Source organism: Periplaneta americana, chromosome 12 (assembly GCF_040183065.1).
Source record: "Periplaneta americana isolate PAMFEO1 chromosome 12, P.americana_PAMFEO1_priV1, whole genome shotgun sequence".
In the NCBI taxonomy this organism is placed as follows: Eukaryota; Metazoa; Arthropoda; class Insecta; order Blattodea; family Blattidae; genus Periplaneta; species Periplaneta americana.
The window spans coordinates 91,846,241-91,867,749 of record NC_091128.1 but is presented as its reverse complement, the minus strand read 5'-3'; the positions used below and the strand labels follow the sequence as shown (position 1 = coordinate 91,867,749).

Below are 21,509 nucleotides of genomic sequence, written 5' to 3'. Positions count from 1 at the left end.
TCAGATAAATTCTGATTTTTGTTTTACGAAAAGACAAAACTGCCTCTTAAAACGTAATTTCGCTCTTATTTCTCAGAAACACATACATTTCGTATTTTGTGCCCAATTTCGTATTCTATCGCAGATTAAAAAAAACTACAATAATATAGGTACTGAAACATAAAATTACTTATTTTTACAGCATTTGGGCATATTTCACATTTTTTGCGATTACGGAAATCACCATCTCTATCCATGACATTATGTGACATTTGTCTTACAGTTGCAGAAAATCTCGGATGACCCCTACTAGATAGTCGAAGCGGGATTCGAACGCACACCTAAACGCGTTCTCAAATCAATGGGCAAACGTACTATCAACAGAGCTATGCATGTGATAGCGGTCATTATTAGCACTGAAAGTTCAAAGGGAACAAGGTTGGGGAAAATCCATATCTCTAATTAAATACATTATGTTTACAATACTGAGATTGGAGTATTAATGAAAATAAACCAACATCGAGTCTGTTAACACACACCATTGCTCCAAACGTTTGAGGATTCTTAAAGTTTATTATCCTAGTTTAATTGCTTTTTGGAGATATTGTTCAGCTTCACTGAATGGAAATTGAATTGAATAATTCCTCGTAGGCCTATTATGTTACCCAGAAAATGCCATTATTCATGACCAGGTGGCAAAATCATTTCCTTGTCCAAGCTTCAGATTCCCTTCTCCACGGTTCGCAAGTAATCACGACATCGAAATAAAAACAAAGAACCAGCTCGCTGCTCTAATGACTTCTATGAAACACTTATTATGAAATACAAGTTACAGGAGAAACAATCCTTGAAGCAAGATTGATGTTGCTATGACGACGTTCACTTTAACTGTAGGTTCTGCGACCAACGCACGAATCATCCTCGCAGAGGTTCAAATACGACTATCAGCGACAAGCAACAATACTGTAGTGATAGATGGCGATGATTTCTAGAAATTCACCGGATTCTTGCACTCCATTGGTGAATTGGTATATGAGCAAAGTAGTATAACCACAGTCTAGTATAGGCCTATACAGTCACGAAGCTCAGTAAATAGGAAATATGCATCCATAGATAGTTGCTATCCAGTTTAGGAGAAGAGAGATAATTTTTTCAATGAAAGACGGGAAGCAAGTCTTACACTCAGGAATAAAAAGAGAGATTACTTGAAGGAAAAACTGAATGAGGTAGAAAAAAATAGTAAGAATAAAAACATTAGATATTTATATAAGGGTATAAAGGAATTTAAGAACGGATATCAGCCAAAGGTAAACGTGATCAAGGATGAGAATGGTGACTTGCTTGCAGACTCTCCATCAATCCTAAACAGATGTAAAAACTATTTTGGGCAACTACTAAATGTACATAGGCCAAATAGAAATGATCGGGACGAAATTGAAATACAAACTGCTGAGCCACGCTTTCGGAAGTCGGAATTGCGATAGAAAATCTGAAAAAGTACAAGTCTCCAGGTATTGATCAAATTCCAGCAGAATTAATACAAGAGGGTGGAAGTGCATTATATGGCGAAATTTATAAACTTGTACTTGCTATTTGGGAAAAGGAAATTGTACCAGAACAATGGAAGGGGGCCATAATTGTACCTATTTTTAAGAAGGGGGACAAAACCAACTGTGGTAACTTTCGAGGAATATCACTTTTGTTGACGTCGTACAAAATTTTGTCCAATATTCTTTTGAGAAGATGAGCTCCGTACGTGAAGAAATTATTGGGGATCATCAGTGTGGTTTTAGGCGTAATAGATCGACTATTGATCAGATTTATTGTATTCGACAGATAATGGAGAAAAAATGGGAGTATAAGGGTACAGTACATCAGTTATTCATAGATTTCAAAAAGGCATATGACTCGGTTAAGAGGGAAGTATTATATGATATTCTTATTGAATTTGGTATTCCCAAGAAACTAGTTTGATTAATTAAAATGTGTCTCAGTGAAACATACAGCAGAGTCCGTATAGGTCAGTTTCTATCTGATGCTTTTCCAATTCACTGCGGGCTAAAGCAGGGAGATGCACTATCACCTTTACTTTTTAACTTTACTGCCATTAGGAAAGTTCAGGATAACAGAGAGGGTTTGGAATTGAACGGGTTACATCAGCTTCTTGTCTATGCGTATGTCGTGAATATGTTAGGAGAAAATCCACAAATGATTATGGAAAACACGGAAATTTTACTTGAAGCAAGTAAAGCGATCGGTTTGGAAGTAAATCCCGAAAAGACAAAGTATATGATTATGTCTCGTGACCAGAATATTGTACGAAATGGAAATATAAAAATTGGAGATTTATCCTTCGAAGGGGTGGAAAAATTCAAATATCTTGGAGCAACAGTAACAAATATAAATGACACTCGAGAGGAAATTAAACGCAGAATAAATATGGGAAATGCGTGTTATTATTCGGTTGAGAAGCTTTTATCATCTAGTCTGCTGTCAAAAAATCTGAAAGTTAGAATTTATAAAACAGTTATATTACCGGTTGTTCTGTATGGTTGTGAAACTTGGACTCTCACTTTAAGAGAGGAACATAGGTTAAGTGTGTATGAGAATAAGGTGCTTAGGAAAATATTTGGGGCTAAGAGGGATGAAGTTACAGGAGAATGGAGAAAGTTACACAACGCAGAACTGCACGCATTGTATTCTTCACCTGACATAATTAGGAACATTAAATCCAGACGTTTGCGATAGGCAGGGCATGTAGCACGTATGGGCGAATCCAGAAATGCATATAGTATGTTAGTTGGGAGACCGGAGGGAAAAAGACCTTTGGGGAGGTCGAGACGTAGATGGGAGGATAATATTAAAATGGATTTGAGGGAGGTGGGATATGATGATAGAGACTGGATTAATCTTGCACAGGTTAGGGACCGATGGCAGGCTTATGTGAGGGCGGCAATGAACCTTCGGGTTCCTTAAAAGTCATTTGTAAGTAAGTAAGATAGTTGCTAGCCACTAGAGTCGCTAATATCGCCTCATTACAGACAATGCGGAATAGTACCGGCACAGTCTTTTGTTCCTAGCACCCTCACAACTCAAGCTTCGTGACTATATACTAGACAGTGGTATAACTTCGTTACTCGTATTACAGGAGACGTTCGTTATACAGAGCGATCAGATTATCTTTCGGCCGGTAGAGCACGGGAGCTCTCGAAACGACTTGAAGGTCACGTCACTGGATACGCGTGGCTGCTTTGTGCGATCAGTTGAATCCGAGTGCTGCTATCGCATGGCTTGTTTCACAAATAGACATTACTGTCAACGTTCTTTATTTCAGTATGATTTTCGTGTGGTTTTTCCAGTGCAATTGCGGTGTGTATAAGTTAATTATCCCATTGAAATGCTAGCCAAAAAGTTCACATTAGCTGATTAAAACAAAGAATTTTCATGTAGGCTTATGACAGCCTATGACATAAACTTGAAAATCGAATCATGTCAACAGTTTTGTAGGCAATTTCCACAGAAATCCCCCGGGCATTCAAGTTCCAAACAGAGATACAGTCCGGCGATTGGTGCTTAGATTATGAGAAAATGGTTCCCTAAGCGTTAGCATTCGTAGGCAAAGGGAACGGTTTTAACGGAGGAAAAACTTAATGAAACTGTGGCATCTTTAGAACTCTTACTCCCCAACGAAATCCATACGTCGCGCGCCATCTGTCTCAAGAAGTACACGTTCCAGAATGATCAACCCACGTGAACTATTAAAACTTAAACCGTACAGAGTAAGTACAGGCATTACAGCCACGTGACGACGTAAGTCGAGTGAATTTCTGTAATTGGGCATTAAAGAATATTGGTGAGGGTACCATTTATCCAGAGTTAATTATTTTCTCTGACGAGGCGTGAATTCGTTTACACTGTTATGTCTGTAGGCTACACAAAATAACAGATACTGGAGCGCGGAAAACCCCCACAGAATTGACGAAGTTCCCTTACATGATGCAAAAATTGGTGTATGGTGTGCTGTCACTGCCAGAAGAATAATAGGGTCCATAATTTTTGAATCGACAATAAATGCAGAGAGTACCTCACACAAATACCCTCAAATTTCTTCCTGTTGTCAGATAATGAGGGAGAATACGGGTATTTTAAAAAAGATTCCGCCACGGTCCCCACTGCTGACGATTCTTTGAAAGTTATAAGGAACTTTTTAATCACTATTATTTCCAAATGTTTATGGGCCGCACGTTCGCCAGACCTTATCGTGTGCGACAATTATTTGTGGGGATCCCTGAAAAACCGAATCAATTCAAGTAATCCACATACCATCGATGAACTGTTAGACAGTATTAAAACAAAAAATTACCAAGATTACTGAAAAATAACTTTTGCGTGTTAATTCAAATTTCATCACAACTTGTCACGCATGCGTGATCAAGATGGTCACCCTTTCAGCAACTTTTATAAAACAGACTAGCTCTCATTACACAATAAATGTTTACATTTTTATACTATACACATCAAATTAGTAGAACGTTATTGAACGAAAATCTCGAGAGCCAGGCGCAATCACTCTGTCAACTCCCGCGGTCCAACGGCCGAAAGATAATCTGACCGCTCTGTACTTTACTTCGTTCTACACATTCCTCGGTATGTCACCAATTCAACTGTGAAAAGTCAATTAAACAGAAATCAAGGTCATCATATATGAAAGCTAAAGACTTATAGTGTAAAATTTGAGACAATGGTGTCGAAGTACAAATTCTAAATTATTTGAACAAATATAAATACTGTATGTGTTGTGCTGTCGACAGGTTAATATTTTTTGAATGCATTTATTGTACTACAAATGGGCATAAGCCCAATAGTAATGTTGGTACAATACAAAATATAACAAACACAATTCACACAAGAAACAAACAAATACAAAACACAAGAAGAATATCGCAACAAAATAAAAATACAAAACAAAACATAAAATATGACGTCAATACAAAACCAATCAAACAGCATAATTACAAAACGGAGGTAGCCAAAATTTGCGAATAGGAAATAAGTAGAACATGCGGACAGTTTCAAATACTTGAGGTGTATGCAAATAAGACGACGATAATGGTCATAGGAAGAAAAAGAAAGAATGTAAACGTGCGAATTCTAAATGAGGCAGCAGAGCAAGTGGACAGCTTCAAAATTTATTTGGGGTGTACTATAAGCAGTAACATGAGGTGCTACCAGGAAGGATAGCAATGGCAAAGGAAGATTTTAATAGAAAAGGAGTGGAACTCTAGAAGAAGAAAAAAACCCAGGAAAAGACTAGTGAAGTGCTTTGTGTGAATTGTGGCATTTTATGGGAGGTGAAACATGGACATTACAACGAAGTGAGGAGAAGTGAATAGAAGCATTTGAAATATGGATATGGAAAAGAATGGAAGTGTGAAATGGACATACAGAATAAGAAATGAAGCTTTGTTGGAAAGAGTGGGGTGAAGAAAGAATGATGCTGAAACTGATCAGGAAGAGGAAAAGGAAACTGTGGGTCACTAGCTGGGAGGAAACTGTCTACTGAAGGATGCACTGGAAGGAATGGTGAACGGGAGAAGAGTTCGGGGCAGAAGAAGATATCAGATGACAAACGACATTAAGATTTAGGGATCTTATGCGGAGACTATGAGAAAGGTAGAAAATATAAAAGATTGGAGAATGCTGGGTTTGCAACGAAATATCTGCCCTTGGGCAGAAAACTATGAATGACTGAATTAATTAATACACTTACAAAAACAATAACACAAACACAAAACAACACAAAAAATCACAACACAAATCACCGTTAGCACTAAGCTGAAAAAAGTACACCTAATATTAAACCTTTGCGCGACACTTGCAATGCTTACACAGATCTTAACGAATTTTAACACTTACAAAGCACTTAGAATACTTACACTGCCCTTATTTATATTTATATATCAAAACGTTTCGCAACACTAAATAGTTCCAATAGATACAAACGAAGCAGCAATACAGAAAACACAATCAGAACACAGAGAAATGGTGAAACAGCGTACGAAACTCTGACACAATAATTAAGTTCCATTACACACTCACATTTACATAAAATTAGGTAATAATAATAATAATAATAATAATAATAATAACTTACAATATTACTAATATTCTTGTTATAGCAACCTGAGTTATTTTTTAATCTTTCCATTGTTAGAGGAGAGCCCTCAAAAGTGGCTGGAGATAGGCCTAGCTGGTTAGTTATTATGGTCGTATTTAAGAAAAAAAACGCTCCTGTATTTGTCATTGTTTCATACTTTTAATTTTATGATCATGATCTGCCCTTCAGTAATATATACTATACGTTTTTCAATTCAATCCCATATGTTCTTCCACGCTCTATGCATATGCCTTATTGGGTTCAAACCTGTCTTCGGAAAATTAACTAAACAGCAATAATACAGATTTTATGTCTTTAAGGCTGGAGTATTTAACTATGAAGTCATTTTCGGCTACCGGTATGGTGTAAGAGAAGCGGGACCCTTGTTCCGAAGCTGCACTCATGCGTGGGTTCGAATCCCGTTAGAGCTGATTTCCTGTTTGCAATTTTTTACCCTAACCAGCGTCGCTGAGGCTACCTACAGTATATAAGAATTTCGAATATGCCTTTTTCGTTGCTAAGCAGGCAGGGAGAGAGAGAGAGATATCTCTGTGAAAATAAATTTCACACTGAATATAATTTTAAAGTCTTCCATATCACGACTTCGCGAAACATATTATTCTACATAATGGAGACATTTTCCTTTCCGAAACAAAGAATGTACAATGAAGTCTTATTGTTTCCTTGGATTACTCAAGAATTTTTAAGTTATTTTTCTATAGAAATTTGCCAATACGTGGTTGTGTTTCTTTATTACATGATTGCAGAATTCCATTGAAGCCCAAAAAGGGGGAAGTTGTCCTACAAGTAGCCAAGAGATACAATAACCAGTTACACCGGTGTGTTGAGGTTATGTCGGAGTAGGAGTGAGAAAAAAAGTGAGGGAGGTGGGGGCCCAAGGGGGCGTCGAGAGTTAGAGGAAGGGGTAACGTCAATCGGCTCGAGTATTCCGCGAGCGAAGTAGGCCGCGAGAATGTGCGATGGCGGACGAAGAAGGGAAGCAGATGTTACATACAACAAAACGTTCTAAACTACATCAAAATGGCACAGTATTTTCGTGTATTGCAACGAATATATTTAACACTTATGAAGTAGGTTAACAGCTAGCGAGTCTTGGAGGTTATAATACATTATGCCGGGTTTTGCTTGTAGTTGCTGCTTCCCTCTTCCCCTCTACCCCCTCCGGTCGTCGTGAACGTATCGACATGACGTCATCAAAGTAGGAATCTCTACCGCCGCCATGCCTGTGTGGTGAGCTCCAAGTCCGTGTAGTGTGTTTGTGTAGAGGTTGTGCTTTTTTTTTTTAGTATACAACAGCACACTCTAGTGCTTTATTCCCTACTAAAACTATCGTGTAGGGCTACCGGGAGACACAACACTCCGGGAGTGGTGGCCGCGTGTTGCCCAGGAAACTGCAACAGCGTTAGAATTTTTTTAAATCAAAACATTTTTTCTTTTTTTAATTTTCGTAAGTTTTAAGAAAAAATATTTCATGCTATGTGTGTTGTGATGATTTGAAAGTGTTTTATTTTCCTTTGTGTTTGTTTCTGTGCGTGTGTGAAGTGGTGTAATTATTTAAACAGTGTATGAATTAGTGAGTCAACTACAAATTTTCGACTCACGCACAAGCGCCGTAGCTCCGAAGAGGGATCTGATCCCCCCTCCCCCTTAACAGACGCATTTTGGTCAGTTCAAACTTGTGTGTGCTTTGGTTCAATACTTTGCAGTAACAGTTGAACCAACGAGAGTGTGTGTGTCATACAAAAGAGTATTACAATCCCCGTAACAATAAAGACTTACATAAAGCGTGTGTTTTCTGTCATTGTTTCGTGGAATTTTTGTTAGATATTCGTCATGTCTCGAGTCAGCATCAACAAACCCATAGCTCGTAGTAACAGAGTCCGGAAGATAAGCAGGGTAAGTGAAAAGCTTCAATTTTTAAGTGTGATAATGCAATCAATATAATTTGTTCATGTGCTCAAACCACAGCTGTTCAGTAAGCTTCTACAAAACCTGTAAGGTATGCGCAGGCGCAAACCGATCAGCTGTTTCCTATGCTGGGAGCGGCGCCTGGCTTTCTTGTTCTTGAAATTCAATACTGCAAGCGCCGGGCCATTCAGTGGGCTTCCATCTACATACTACCCTTCCCTCCGCCCCTCCAAAACAGCTGTAGTGTTGGTAATTGAATTTTATGTGATAGGGAATTCCTACCTTATAGGGTAAGCAAAAAGTTGTAGGAAAATCAGTACGATAGTTTAAAAGTAACGTTAAATATTTTTTCATGCCTGGGGATTAGATCAGTAGATGGCTTGTATAAAAGGAAGAAAATAAAATAATCATATAATTTATTGTTATGTATGATAGATATTCCTAGTAAATAGGGTTGCAGAATATTGCAAGGAAGTCGTCGAAACGTAAGATTAAAAAGTGCGTGTGATTAATTCATACTTCATAGGGCAAGAGAAAGTTGCAGGAAAATTAGTGGTGTACAAGTAAGAGTCAATTATTGTTTTTCGTAATATTTCTGTCAAAGTTGTATGAATAGATGGCCTGTAGCTAAATAAAATATAACGCAGTAGTAAATTCATTGTTGTATGTAATAGATAATTCCTAGCGTTAGGAGAAATTTCAGAAAAATCAATTGTTAAGAAGTTAGGTTAAATTGTTGTTATATTTCATATAGGGCTTTTGATATTGTAATACAATCTGTAGATAGATAAGATAAATAGGAAATATTTTTAAAGCGAAGTAATTAAATTTGCGGCTTTGCGGATTGTCAGTGTTCACGCAAGTATTTATATTCTGAGAAATAAGCGACAATGATCCATTGCGCGTACGTAAAGTATGCGCTGCCTCCCAGAGTTTTGCAACTGATTTAATCGATCAATCGGAGGTGTTTCCAAACTCTTTGGTCCATGGTTAATATAATACGCACTCAATTGAATTTTAGTTTATTATCGACTGATTCTTGACAAAGAATGCATGAGCCCTGGATCGAAAACGATTTTCCATTAATTATTACTGAGTGCATAACTATCGCAAATGTTATAAAATATAGTGTCGAAAGATTATCGACAAAGAATACATGCGGCCAGGATCAAAGATTCGAAAACGGCCTTCATTAATGACAGAGTCAGGTTCTGACAAGAGTGGATGAACCTAATACATGCGGCCAGAACAGAACAGACAAAAACATTCTTAACAATCTTCATTAATCACAATCACCAACTACATGAACATACACTGCGAAATAGGCTAACTGCGTACGTAACAATAATAATAATAATAATAATAATAATAATAATAATAATAATAATAATAATAATCTGTTACATGCTGTTTTATATTTTGCCTTGAAATTGTTGTTACTCCACAAATTGTGGCATTTTTAGATGGAATTACTGGGATTTACCTCTTCGATTTCCATGTTTGTCCTGTGTAACATTAATATAGTATAAAAAAGCAAAGCGAATAAATTACAATTCAGGTACTTTCACTTTCCATTACATTATTACCGTAACCTCGAAACCTAGTGAATTGTTTGCTTTCAATTGTAGGCCTATATTAAATTATTTTATTAGAATATTACATTAGTTTTTAAAAAATAGTCTTATACTTATAACCTAATATACAATTTGAAATATTATTAAACATTTCGAATAAAGAAATATATTTAATTCATTCACCAATTATTTTAATGTGTGTAATAGTTTTCTGAATAACCACATTATTATTGAACTAGGCTGTGTAAGAATATTTTCTTGTATGCAACATCGAACACTGGCCACTTAGAGCTCTGCGTAGATTCTATTGCAGATACTCCAGAACTGGGATGCGCCATCAGAATGACGCAAGGAACATTTTAAAGGGGACGCAAGATTTGCGTGAAGTGGGTATGTAGGTTAGAGATGGTTACGGTTATTGAATTTTAGTGAATTTTATTTAGATACCTATCGTCATAGTCAGAATTTTAAATTTGATATTAAATTATTATCATTGAATTTCAAATTTATAGTGTAAAAAAAAAGTGAATTCAGTTGAGCATTTTTGCAGACCTGTCTTGAATTACTTGAACAATAAAACTAGAATTGTTATATTTAACGAATTAACGTTGAAAGACGCATGCAGCGAGATATATTGCTACATGTGTGCTTTTACGATGAATAAATTATGAGTTTTTTACGTAGTTATTTAACGACGCTGCATCAACTACTAGGTTATTTAGCGTCGATGGGATTGGTAATAGCGAGATGGTATTTGGCGAGATGAGACAGAGAATTCGCCATAAATTATCTGACATTCGCCTACGGTTGGAGAAAACCTCGGAAAAGCCCAACCAGGTAATCAGACCAAGCGGGAATCCAACATACAATACGTCCGAGCACAACTCCAGATTGGCAGGCAAGTGCCTCAGCCTATGGATGTTGTCATGGACAAGGCACAGAGTTTGAAATTCTTAAGAAGGGCGATTAATTTTATCATTTTATCAACGATTTGCATTTGTTGTTCCTACCTTACAAAAATAAAGTAAATGTTACGGTTAGGCCTATTTCCTTTGAATAACTGGTATGCTTTCGAGCATTTTTAAATGACTAAACAGCCTCGTAATTTAAAACTTCTTGTAACTATAGCAACTTCCCAATCATACGAATATAGAATAATACAGGTACGACAAATTAAAACAACTAAAATAAACCGAGAAACACGCCGTCAAAGCAGAGATCCGTGGTCATAATACACTATGGTGGTACCATTCCACCACTCTATTTTAGAGATTACATTGTTAATGAGTATTTGAATGTAGAGGAAACAAAAGTACTCAGATACAGTAATAATTCCGGACTAAGTTGTTGCCTACTGAAAATTTCACGTGGACTTAAATTTACCTGCGCTGTATTGATTGCAGTGCTCACAGTCAAAGGGAATTCCCAAGTGGCACGTAACGAGTCAACAGGTACCATGCATCAGATCTGTCGTCCTTATTAAGGTCGGGTGTATATAAAAGGGTATTTTTTGTGTGCTTCAGGAGCGTGTGCCTTGAACAGATAATTTTATTTCTGGGGAGCGTGTTTCTAAAAAATGTAAAACAGAACAATGATGTAATGTTATTGGTCATTAATTGATTAATTAATTCATTCGTCCACTTGTCCATTCATTTTACGTTCTTTATTTCACTTAGGCCTACAAATTCGTTATTTCATTCTTTCATTTATTCGACATTTAATTCGTTTATTAATTTTTTAATTCATTCGTTTAGTACTTTGTTCATTTGTTTACTCATTCAATCGTTCATTCGTCTACTCTCACTCGTTCGCTGAATTGTCTACTCTTTAGTTCAGTCGTCTACTCATTCATTCGTTCATTCCCATACTCATTCAGTCGGTCTCGGTAGCGCAGTTGGTATAGCGCATGTCTTCTGTGCTCGAGGTTGCGGGTTCGATTCCGGCCCAGGTCGATGGCATTTAAGTGTGCTTAAATGCGACAGACTCATATCAGTAGATTTCCTGGCATGTAAAAGAACTGCGGGACAAAACTCCGGCACACCGGCGACGCTGATATAACCTCGGCAGTTGCGAGCGTCGTTAAGTCGTTAAATAAATTATAATTTAAAATACTCATTCATTCGTCTGCTCATTCATTCGTTCGTCCATTCATCTGCTCATTCATTCGTTCGTCCATTCATCTGCTCATTCATTCGTTCGTCCATTCATCTGCTCATTCATTCGTTCGTCCATTCATCTGCTCATTCATTCGTTCGTCCATTCGTCTACTCTTTCGTTCGTCCACTCGTCTACTCATTCGTTCGTTCGTCCACTCGTCTACTCTTTCGCTCGTCCATTCGTCTACTCATTCATTCGTTCGTCCACTCGTCTACTCATTCATTCGTCCACTCGTCTACTCTTTCGCTCGTCCATTCGTCTACTCATTCATTCGTTCGTCCACTCGTCTACTCATTCATTCGTCCACTCGTCTACTCATTCGTTCGTTCGTCCACTCGTCTACTCTTTCGCTCGTCCATTCGTCTACTCATTCATTCGTCCACTCGTCTACTCATTCGTTCGTTCGTCCACTCGTCTACTCATTCATTCGTCCACTCGTCTAATCATTCGTTCGTTCGTCCACTCGTCTACTCTTTCGCTCGTCCATTCGTCTACTCATTCATTCGTTCGTCCACTCGTCTACTCATTCATTCGTCCATTCGTCTACTCATTCGTTCGTTCGTCCACTCGTCTACTCTTTCGCTCGTCCATTCGTCTACTCATTCATTCGTCCACTCGTCTACTCATTCATTCGTCCACTCGTCTACTCATTCATTCGTTCGTCCACTCGTCTACTCATTCATTCGTCCACTCGTCTACTCATTCGTTCGTTCGTCCACTCGTCTACTCTTTCGCTCGTCCATTCGTCTACTCATTCATTCGTTCGTCCACTCGTCTACTCATTCATTCGTTCGTCCACTCGTCTACTCATTCGTTCGTTCGTCCACTCGTCTTCTCATTCATTCGTCCACTCGTCTACTCATTCATTCGTCCACTCGTCTACTCATTCGTTCGTTCGTCCACTCGTCTACTCTTTCGCTCGTCCATTCGCCTACTCATTCATTCGTTCGTCCACTCGTCTACTCATTCATTCGTCCATTCGTCTACTCATTCGTTCGTTCGTCCACTCGTCTACTCTTTCGCTCGTCCATTCGCCTACTCATTCATTCGTTCGTCCACTCGTCTACTCATTCATTCGTCCATTCGTCTACTCATTCGTTCGTTCGTCCACTCGTCTACTCTTTCGCTCGTCCATTCGTCTACTCATTCATTCGTCCACTCGTCTACTCATTCGTTCGTTCGTCCACTCGTCTACTCTTCATTCGTCCACTCGTCTACTCATTCGTTCGTTCGTCCACTCGTCTACTCTTTCGCTCGTCCATTCGTCTACTCATTCGTTCGTTCGTCCACTCGTCTACTCGTTCGTTCGTCCACTCGTCTACTCATTCATTCGTCCACTCGTCTACTCATTCATTCGTCCACTCGTCTACTCATTCGTTCGTCCACTCGTCTACTCTTTCGCTCGTCCATTCGTCTACTCATTCATTCGTTCGTCCACTCGTCTACTCATTCGTTCGTTCGTCCACTCGTCTACTCATTCGTTCGTTCGTCCACTCGTCTACTCATTCGTTCGTCCAATCGTCTACTCATTCGTTCGTCCACTCGTTTACTCATTCGTTCGTTCGTCCACTCGTCTACTCATTCATTCGTCCACTCGTCTACTCATTCGTTCGTTCGTCCACTCGTCTACTCTTTCGCTCGTCCATTCGTCTACTCATTCGTTCGTTCGTCCACTCGTCTACTCTTTCGCTCGTCCATTCGTCTACTCATTCGTTCGTTCGTCCACTCGTCTACTCTTTCGCTCGTCCATTCGTCTACTCATTCATTCGTCCATTCGTCCATTTGTCTACTCATTCATTCGTCCATTCGTCCATTTGTCTACTCATTCATTCGTCCATTCGTCCATTTGTCTACTCATTCATTCGTTCGTCCATTCATCTACTCATTCGTTCGTCCATTCGTCTACTTATTCGTTCGTCCATTCGTCTACTCATTCATTCGCTCGTCCACTCGTCTACTCATTCGTTCGTCTACTCGTCTACTCATTCGTTCGTCCACTCGTCTACTCATTCATTCGTCCACTCGTCTACTCATTCATTCGTACACTCGTCTATTCATTCATTCGTACACTCGTCTACTCATTCATTCGTTCGTCCACTCGTCTACTCATTCATTCGTACACTCGTCTACTCATTCATTCGTCCACTCGTCTATTCATTCATTCGTCCACTCGTCTACTCATTCATTCGTACACTCGTCTACTCATTCATTCGTCCACTCGTCTATTCATTCATTCGTACACTCGTCTATTCATTCATTCGTCCACTCGTTTACTCATTCATTCGTTCGTCCACTCGTCTACTCATTCATTCGTCCATTCGTCCATTTGTCTACTCATTCATTCGTTCGTCCATTCATCTACTCATTCGTTCGTCCATTCGTCTACTTATTCGTTCGTCCACTCGTCTACTCATTCGTTGGTCCACTCGTCTACTCATTCATTCGTCCACTCGTCTATTCATTCATTCGTACACTCGCCTACTCATTCATTCGTTTGTTTATTCGTCTACTCCTTCACTTGTTCGTCCATCCGTTTCTTATTCATTTGTTCGTCCATTCGTTTACTAGTTCATTCGTTCGTATATTCGTTTACTCGTACATTAATTGTTCGTCCATTCGTCTCTTATTCATTTGTTTACTAATTCATTCGTTCGCCTATTCGTTTATTCATTCATTCGTTCGCCTATTCGTTTATTCATTCATTCGTTCGTCCATTTGTTTACTAATTCGTTCGTCCATTTGTCTCATTTGTTCGTCAAATTGTTTACTCATTCATTCGTTCGTCCATTTGTTTACTAATTCATTCATTCGTCCATTCGTCTCTTCATTTGTTCGTCCATTTCGTTTACTAATTCATTCGTTCGTCTATTCGTTTACTCATTCATTCGTTCGTCCATTCGTCTACTCATTCATTCGTTTGTTTATTCGTTTACTCATTCATTCGTTCGTCCATTCGTCTACTCATTCATTCGTTCGTCCATTCGTTTACTCATTCATTCGTTCGTCCATTCGTTTACTCATTCATTCGTTCGTCCATTCGTCTACTCATTCATTCGTTCGTCCATTCGTCTACTCATTCATTCGTTTGTTTATTCGTCTACTAATTCATTCGTTCGTCCATTCGTCTACTGACTACTCGTTCATTCGTCCGTTCATTCATCTAGTCATTCTTCGTGAATTTGTCTACTCATTCGTCTTTTCATTTGATCTTTAATTTGTCTATTCATTCCTTCGCCTATTTGTCTGTTCATTCGTGCGAGGATTATTAGAGGAGTACGAAGATAATAAGTGAGTACGGCGATAACAAGGGAGGTAGAAGGAGAACAAAGTAAAATAGGCGAAGAAGAGAATAAAGAGGAATAGACGGTGAACAAGGGGAAGACAATAAGAATGTGAGGAAAACTGAACAAGATGAATACAAGGAGAACAGGGTGAATAGGAGATAAAAAAGGGTAATATGAGGAGAACTTGGGGAATAGGAGGTGAACAAGGGGAATAAAAAGAGAACATCAGTATCAAACCGTGGTTACATGGATGGGGAATACAAAGAGACCATGGGGAAAAGGAGGAGAATAAAGGGTGGGAGCAGTAGCTGTAAGGGAAGGTTGAATTTTTCTGTGACGGTAAGTTTCAAGTTATTATCCTCCCCCCCCCCCATACCCGATGAGAAAAAAGACGTAGTTTACGGCGAAATAAAACTCCTCGTTCAAATATTTTGTCCATCAAAAGTATCGCTGAGGTCAATGTCGGTTATCGAACCCGAATTAACGCATTAGGCCAACATTATCGAAGGAGAAATTCTTAGAGGTTATAATAGTAGACTATTTTTATCCCTAGTTCTGTTTGTTCACTTGATTAATATCCATGACTGCAATCCACTTTGTGACTTTAACTGCTGCCCGTGGCTCACAATCGTCTTAAAATTATGTTCTCAAATGTTGCGTCGAGTGCAGGAAATAAATTGCTTGGTGACGCGCAGACCATTATTTAATTTCATGTTTGCGTAGACCTAATTCTGCTTGAAGAGTTGATTATTTGTATTCGTGACTGTAATATACAGTACTTTGTCCTTTTAACTGCAATAACTAGCCTAGTTCTGGTTGGCTGCTTTTTCCAGGGCCAGATCGGGACGGATCCATGCACTTAGGCTTATCTATTTCAGTATGGCATAGTTGCGCCCTGCTGTCAATTGGGAGGCCTAAGCATGGCATAGTTGCGCCCCGAAGAAATCAGGTAGCAGAATGGACATGGCATAGTTGCGCCCCGATGGGCATAGTACACACGAAAGTGATTGTCATAAAATAATAAATTACTTAAACATATTATAGTGGTAGCTGTATTGAAATCAGATAGGCCTAGCATATGATCAATTTTACTATTTAAAATAACACTTTTTTATCGATCACACACAATAAATGAACTGCATTTTTTGTTTGTACACCGATATCTTAACCCTACGGTACGGGGTTTCGAAAATCGAAACTTAGAATCATTGCGAATTATTAACTCTTTACCCTTTTCACTAAACTTAACATTCATTTTAAATTAACCTCACTATACGTCACAGACGGCGTGAAATCACTAATAAAATGTCAAGCTGCTAAGGCCCCATATTCCAACGGCTCATTCATTTGAATATGTCAGTTAATAAAGTACTGCTAACTTCATGTGTTCATTTTTACGGTAGGCTATCGATAATCACTGCATAAACAGTAGAAAAACAGTTAATAAAGTACTGCCAACTTCATAGTGTTCATTTTTGCGGCAGGCTATCGATAATCACTGCATAAACAGTAGAAAAAACAGTTAATAAAGTACTGCCAACTTTACAGTGTTCATTTTAACAGTAGGCTATCGATAATCACTGCATAAATAGTAGAAAAACAGTTAATAAAGTACTGCCAACTTCATAGTGTTCATTTTTGCGGCAGGCTATCGATAATCACTGCATAAACAGTAGAAAAACAGTTAATAAACTACTGCCAACTTTACAGTGTTCATTTTAACAGTAGGCTATCGATAATCACTGCATAAACAGTAGAAAAACAGTTAATAAAGTACTGCTAACTTCATATGTTCATTTTTACGGTAGGCTATCGATAATCACTGCATAAACAGTAGACAAGCAATTAATAAAGTACTGCCAACTTCATGGCGTTCATTTTAACGGTATCCATAACGAATATTAAATCGAATAAGAAATCAATAAGGTTGGTTGATTACGAGGCTCGAGTTCCCGTAATGTCTTTTTCTCTACCTATTTCATCGGGGCGCAACTATGCCATGCTCCTTTTCTCTACTTCATGGGAACAGGGTGCAACTATGCCCACAAAACAGGGACCCTTCTTTATCTGCTACATCTTACCTGACCGTGGGGCGCAACCATGCCCTGCCCATCTATTAGACCACACTGGACGGAGGGGCACGGACTGGGGACTGTCCTCGCATGTAGGCTGTTTGGGGGTTGACCCTTCTATCCGAAAGGGAAAGATGTGCGTGCCCTAAGGCGTCCCGTACTACAGATTCCCTTGCGAACCGTTTCTGAACTCCCTTACAGCGTACAGAATCCCTTTATCTTTCCGCGTAGGCATCAGCGCGGTCCCTCATCCCCGGTCCCACGAGCTGTCATGAGCCCAGAAGAGATCTCGTGGTAAATAGCACTACCACCAGCAACTAATGACTACGTACCATGGGGTCCAAGTTCGGTGGCGGCCCGCAATCAACTCTATAGTGAGGCTCACATAGGAACAGTTCCTAAACAGCAAATATTGCCGTCTTTTCAGTGTTGCCAACTGTTACCAGATATTACACGATCCTTCGTAGTGAATGACTTACCTACTTACCATACTTTACCATTATGTTGGAAGGTTATTCTAAATAATTCAATAATTTGTAACATATTTTCGTAGGCACACTATACGAGAAAGGGATCAACATGTCAAGTATTTTGTCTGGCAATACGAAGTTCATTGGTTTGACTAAACAACTGACTCACGAGACCTAACCTAAAAATGTATTTTGTTTGACCACATGAAATTATTAGTACTAACTCCGAAAACTTACCTGACTATAGTCTTGAACTATAACCACAACGCAACACATAAAATAACTACTATGTATTAATATTAATACTGATATTAATTAATTATTAGTATGTTCAAATTTCACTAGTTTCCAGTAACAGGCTCAGAAATCTAGTACAATTTCAATTTCATGGAACTCCAGTATTTCGATATTTGTCTCAGCTGCCAACATACTAGTTACAAAATCACTACCATTTGTAGTATTTGTCAGTATCGAAATTCTAAACGAAGTTGGCAAAAGAAATTCAACCTGCAAACTAGAAAATCACCACAATCCACTAGCATATGTAGTAATGGGGGGAAAAATGGTTAGGCTTCACCCTTACGGTATGAAGTATGCTGACCCGGACTATACATCGAAGTAAGCCCGATATGGGGGAACTGCTAGGGAAATTAATATGATGACGAAATGAGTTACACTTCCAACGCCGAAAATTACCCAGCAATTATGCTTCAGTTGGTTGAGGGAAATCTTCGGAAAAGGACCTCAAGCAGGTAACTTGTCCTAACAAGGCTATGAACCTGGGCGCGCTTACATGGTCCATTATGCGACTTATATGCGATTATTGTTCCAGTCCGACAGCTGGCTTGGGTGGTATTCTTGAATCCGATGCTGACAGGTGGGCTACCCTGCCTCAGCTGTGTCAGAGCGAGGTCACAATCTCAGGCGAGTAGTCTCTCTGATAAGCCCCAGGGCTCGGATCCAAGCACTTAATTCCAGGATCAGAGTAAGAACCTTACTAGCCCAAAATCTTTACCCCAGCCTAGTTTTCACTATTGCAGATGATAGACGAAATGAAGGGAAGGTGGAGAATATCGGTGGAATGATGGAGGGGAAACAGGCTGCCCTTTGTCTATAACATGTATTTTGTTCACCAGAAATTCCATCGCGTCGAGGCCAGGTATCAAACCATGGTCGCATGGAGGTGAGGCCACAGAAGCGTCAGTGATTTTATTGGTATTCCGACGTTGTCTTGGGGAATGGGTAGTGACGCCTGCGGGATTAAAGAATTTCAGTACAAAAGTTTAGTTCAGTATTTCTAGGCTTTTAATAATAATAATAATAATAATAATAATAATAATAATAATAATAATAATAATAATAATACATTTAGTGTTCTGCCCAAGGACGGGTCTTTCACTGTAAACCCAGCTTTCTCCAGTATTTCCTATTTTCTGATTCCTCTTTGTTTCCTCATATGAACCACATATCTTAATGTCTTCTATCATCTGATTTCTTCTACCCCGAGCTCTTCTCCCGTTCACCATTCCTTCCAGTGTATCCTTCAGTAGGCAATATCTTCTCAGTCAGTGACCCAACCAATTCCTTTTCCTCTTCCTGATCAGTTTCGGCATCATTCTTTCTTCACTCACTCTTTGCAACACATCTACATTTCTTATTCTATCTTTCCACTTCACACGTTCCATCCTTCTCCATATCTACATTTCAAATGCTTCTATTTGCTTCTCTTCACTTCGTCGTAATGTCCATGTTTCTGTCCCATACAATGCCACACTCTACACAAAGCACTTCACTAGTCTCTTCCTTAGTTCTTTTTCCAGAGGTCCGCAGAAGATGCTCCTTTTTCTATTAAAAGCTTCCTTGGCCATTGCTATCCTCCTTTTGACTTCCTGGCAGCAGCTCATGTTGCTGCTTATAGTACCAAAATAATAATAATAATAATAATAATAATAATAATAATAATAATAATAATAATAATAATAATTATTATTATTATTATTATTATTATTATTATTATTATTTATTTTGGCGAAGTTAAGGCCATCAGTCCATCTCTTCCACTTAGCCAGAAACAAAAGAAGCTGATGCAATTTGCAGTAATACAAGTTAATGATTACAGACTAATATTTAAAGAACACTAAATATAGTCATACAAGCACAATCTGAGTAAAATAATGCAAACATACTAAATAGTAGGCTAATTAGTGTTCAGAGTGAGATAAAAATTTCCATGGCTGTACAATCAGTCATTCTGAATTCAGTGGTATAAAAGATAGCTAATTAGCTTCGTATCCAAGTGCAAAAGAAAGACCCAAACTGATAACCTGTTTTCCCACTTTGCTAAATGTACCTAATTCTTCGGGTGCATGTTACTCATATGCCTTGTATTTTTGTAAGTTGTCAAGTAATATATATTGTAAATTGTGAAACAAAACTTAGTTAAGTATTTTACCCTTAGTGAAACAGAAAAAACATTAAATTTTGATTAGCAATTTTTGCCGTTTTATTCAGTGCATATACATTTTTTCGTCGTATTATGTGTGTGATATTCTTAAACTCGTAGGTTTACTCTGTAGAACACAGGCTACAGAAAACATTAAAAATTGTTTCAATAGTTTCAGAGAAAAATGCACTAAGTTTGAAATCAACTTACAGAAAACTGCATTTAAAAAAAAGGCTGTATAAATTACATGGGTTGCCAAATTTAAAGAGATCATTTAAAGGCATTCTGCACTATATATATATATATATATATGTGTGTGTGTGTGTGTGTGTGTGTGTGTGTATGTATATATATATATATGTTTTAAAGAAAAAGTTTTGTACTTTTTTTAAACACAAAATAAAAAATCGGATTTTGGGCACCTAATCATTACCCGGTCCCCAGGTTTCCAAATGCCGCGTCCACTGCAGGAGGTGAAGCTTCCTCAATGACGTGCCGGTCATTGTTTAGATTCATGTTTGTGGTTTTATGATATCATAACAAAGCTATGTTGTAATGAATAACAGTTCTTTGTCTTCCAGAACGGATGTGGTCAAACCAGTCTTTTTGTGACAGTATAACACAGCATTTATTTGTATTAACAAACTTTGAACAAGATTTAATGTGTGTTACATGTAATGCTCATTTATTGCAAATTTCAAACAAAAAGCTACTCAGGTATCTTGAAGGATTGGGTCCGTTAGCTCGCTTCGTCGTCTTTTGACATGAACTGTAGCCCGTTCACCGTTCTCAGTATGCTTAGAGTTGACTTAAACACAGCTGGGCGGGGTGCTTAAGCATAATTCACAATGTGGCGTTGCAATGTCATTCTTTGACTGACATGCAGAGAACCCTGTCCTTTGTATCTTCGCGTGGCTTGTCTTTATGAGGGTTACTTCGGCATGTTTTGGCTCATTGTTTGCCTATTTGATAACTAGAGCTCGGATGTTTAGGCATTTATTTCGGTTAAATAGGCAGGCATATAGGCACTAAAATAGTAAAAATAGGCATGAAATAGGCATTTATTATTCATAGAAAGAGACAAAAATAGACATACTTAATAAACTATTCCATACGGTACTCACTTTCCTTGGTTACATGTCACAACAAGATGCTTTTTTAAGTTGTCAATTGTCATAGTTAGCCGCCTGTCAGAGAGAACGTTTTTCATGGTGGAAAAAGATCTTTCTGTTTCTACTGAAGTGATTGGAGCAAACTTAAAAAAAAAAAAAACTTATTTCAGAAGGACTGTCTCTCCTTTTTTTCAGAGATCGGGGAAAACCGACTGTCTATTGTCTCAAAAAAGAGGAGTGTGAGAAGGGATTAGAGACTTCAAAGTACGCATGACTTGTGCATGCAAGCGACAATAGTAACGGGACCTGGAGACTTGTTTTTAATACTTTCC

General features: G+C 38.4%; 1 protein-coding gene across 2 annotated transcripts in view; it reads left to right on the top strand.

Annotated features, from left to right (window-relative positions):
- LOC138710684 (monocarboxylate transporter 14) overlaps window positions 1-21,509 on the top strand; it is a 594,707-nt gene that overhangs the window by 229,877 nt on the left and 343,321 nt on the right. Inside the window, exon 1 of one of the 2 annotated variants that reach the window (XM_069841747.1) lies at window positions 7,099-8,053. The exons of the other annotated variant lie outside the window; for it this stretch is intronic. Coding sequence (XP_069697848.1) covers window positions 7,991-8,053 — 63 coding nt within the window. The 5' untranslated portion in view covers window positions 7,099-7,990. Of the gene's footprint in view, window positions 1-7,098; window positions 8,054-21,509 lie in introns of those variants that run through there. 2 annotated transcript variants of the gene reach the window in all.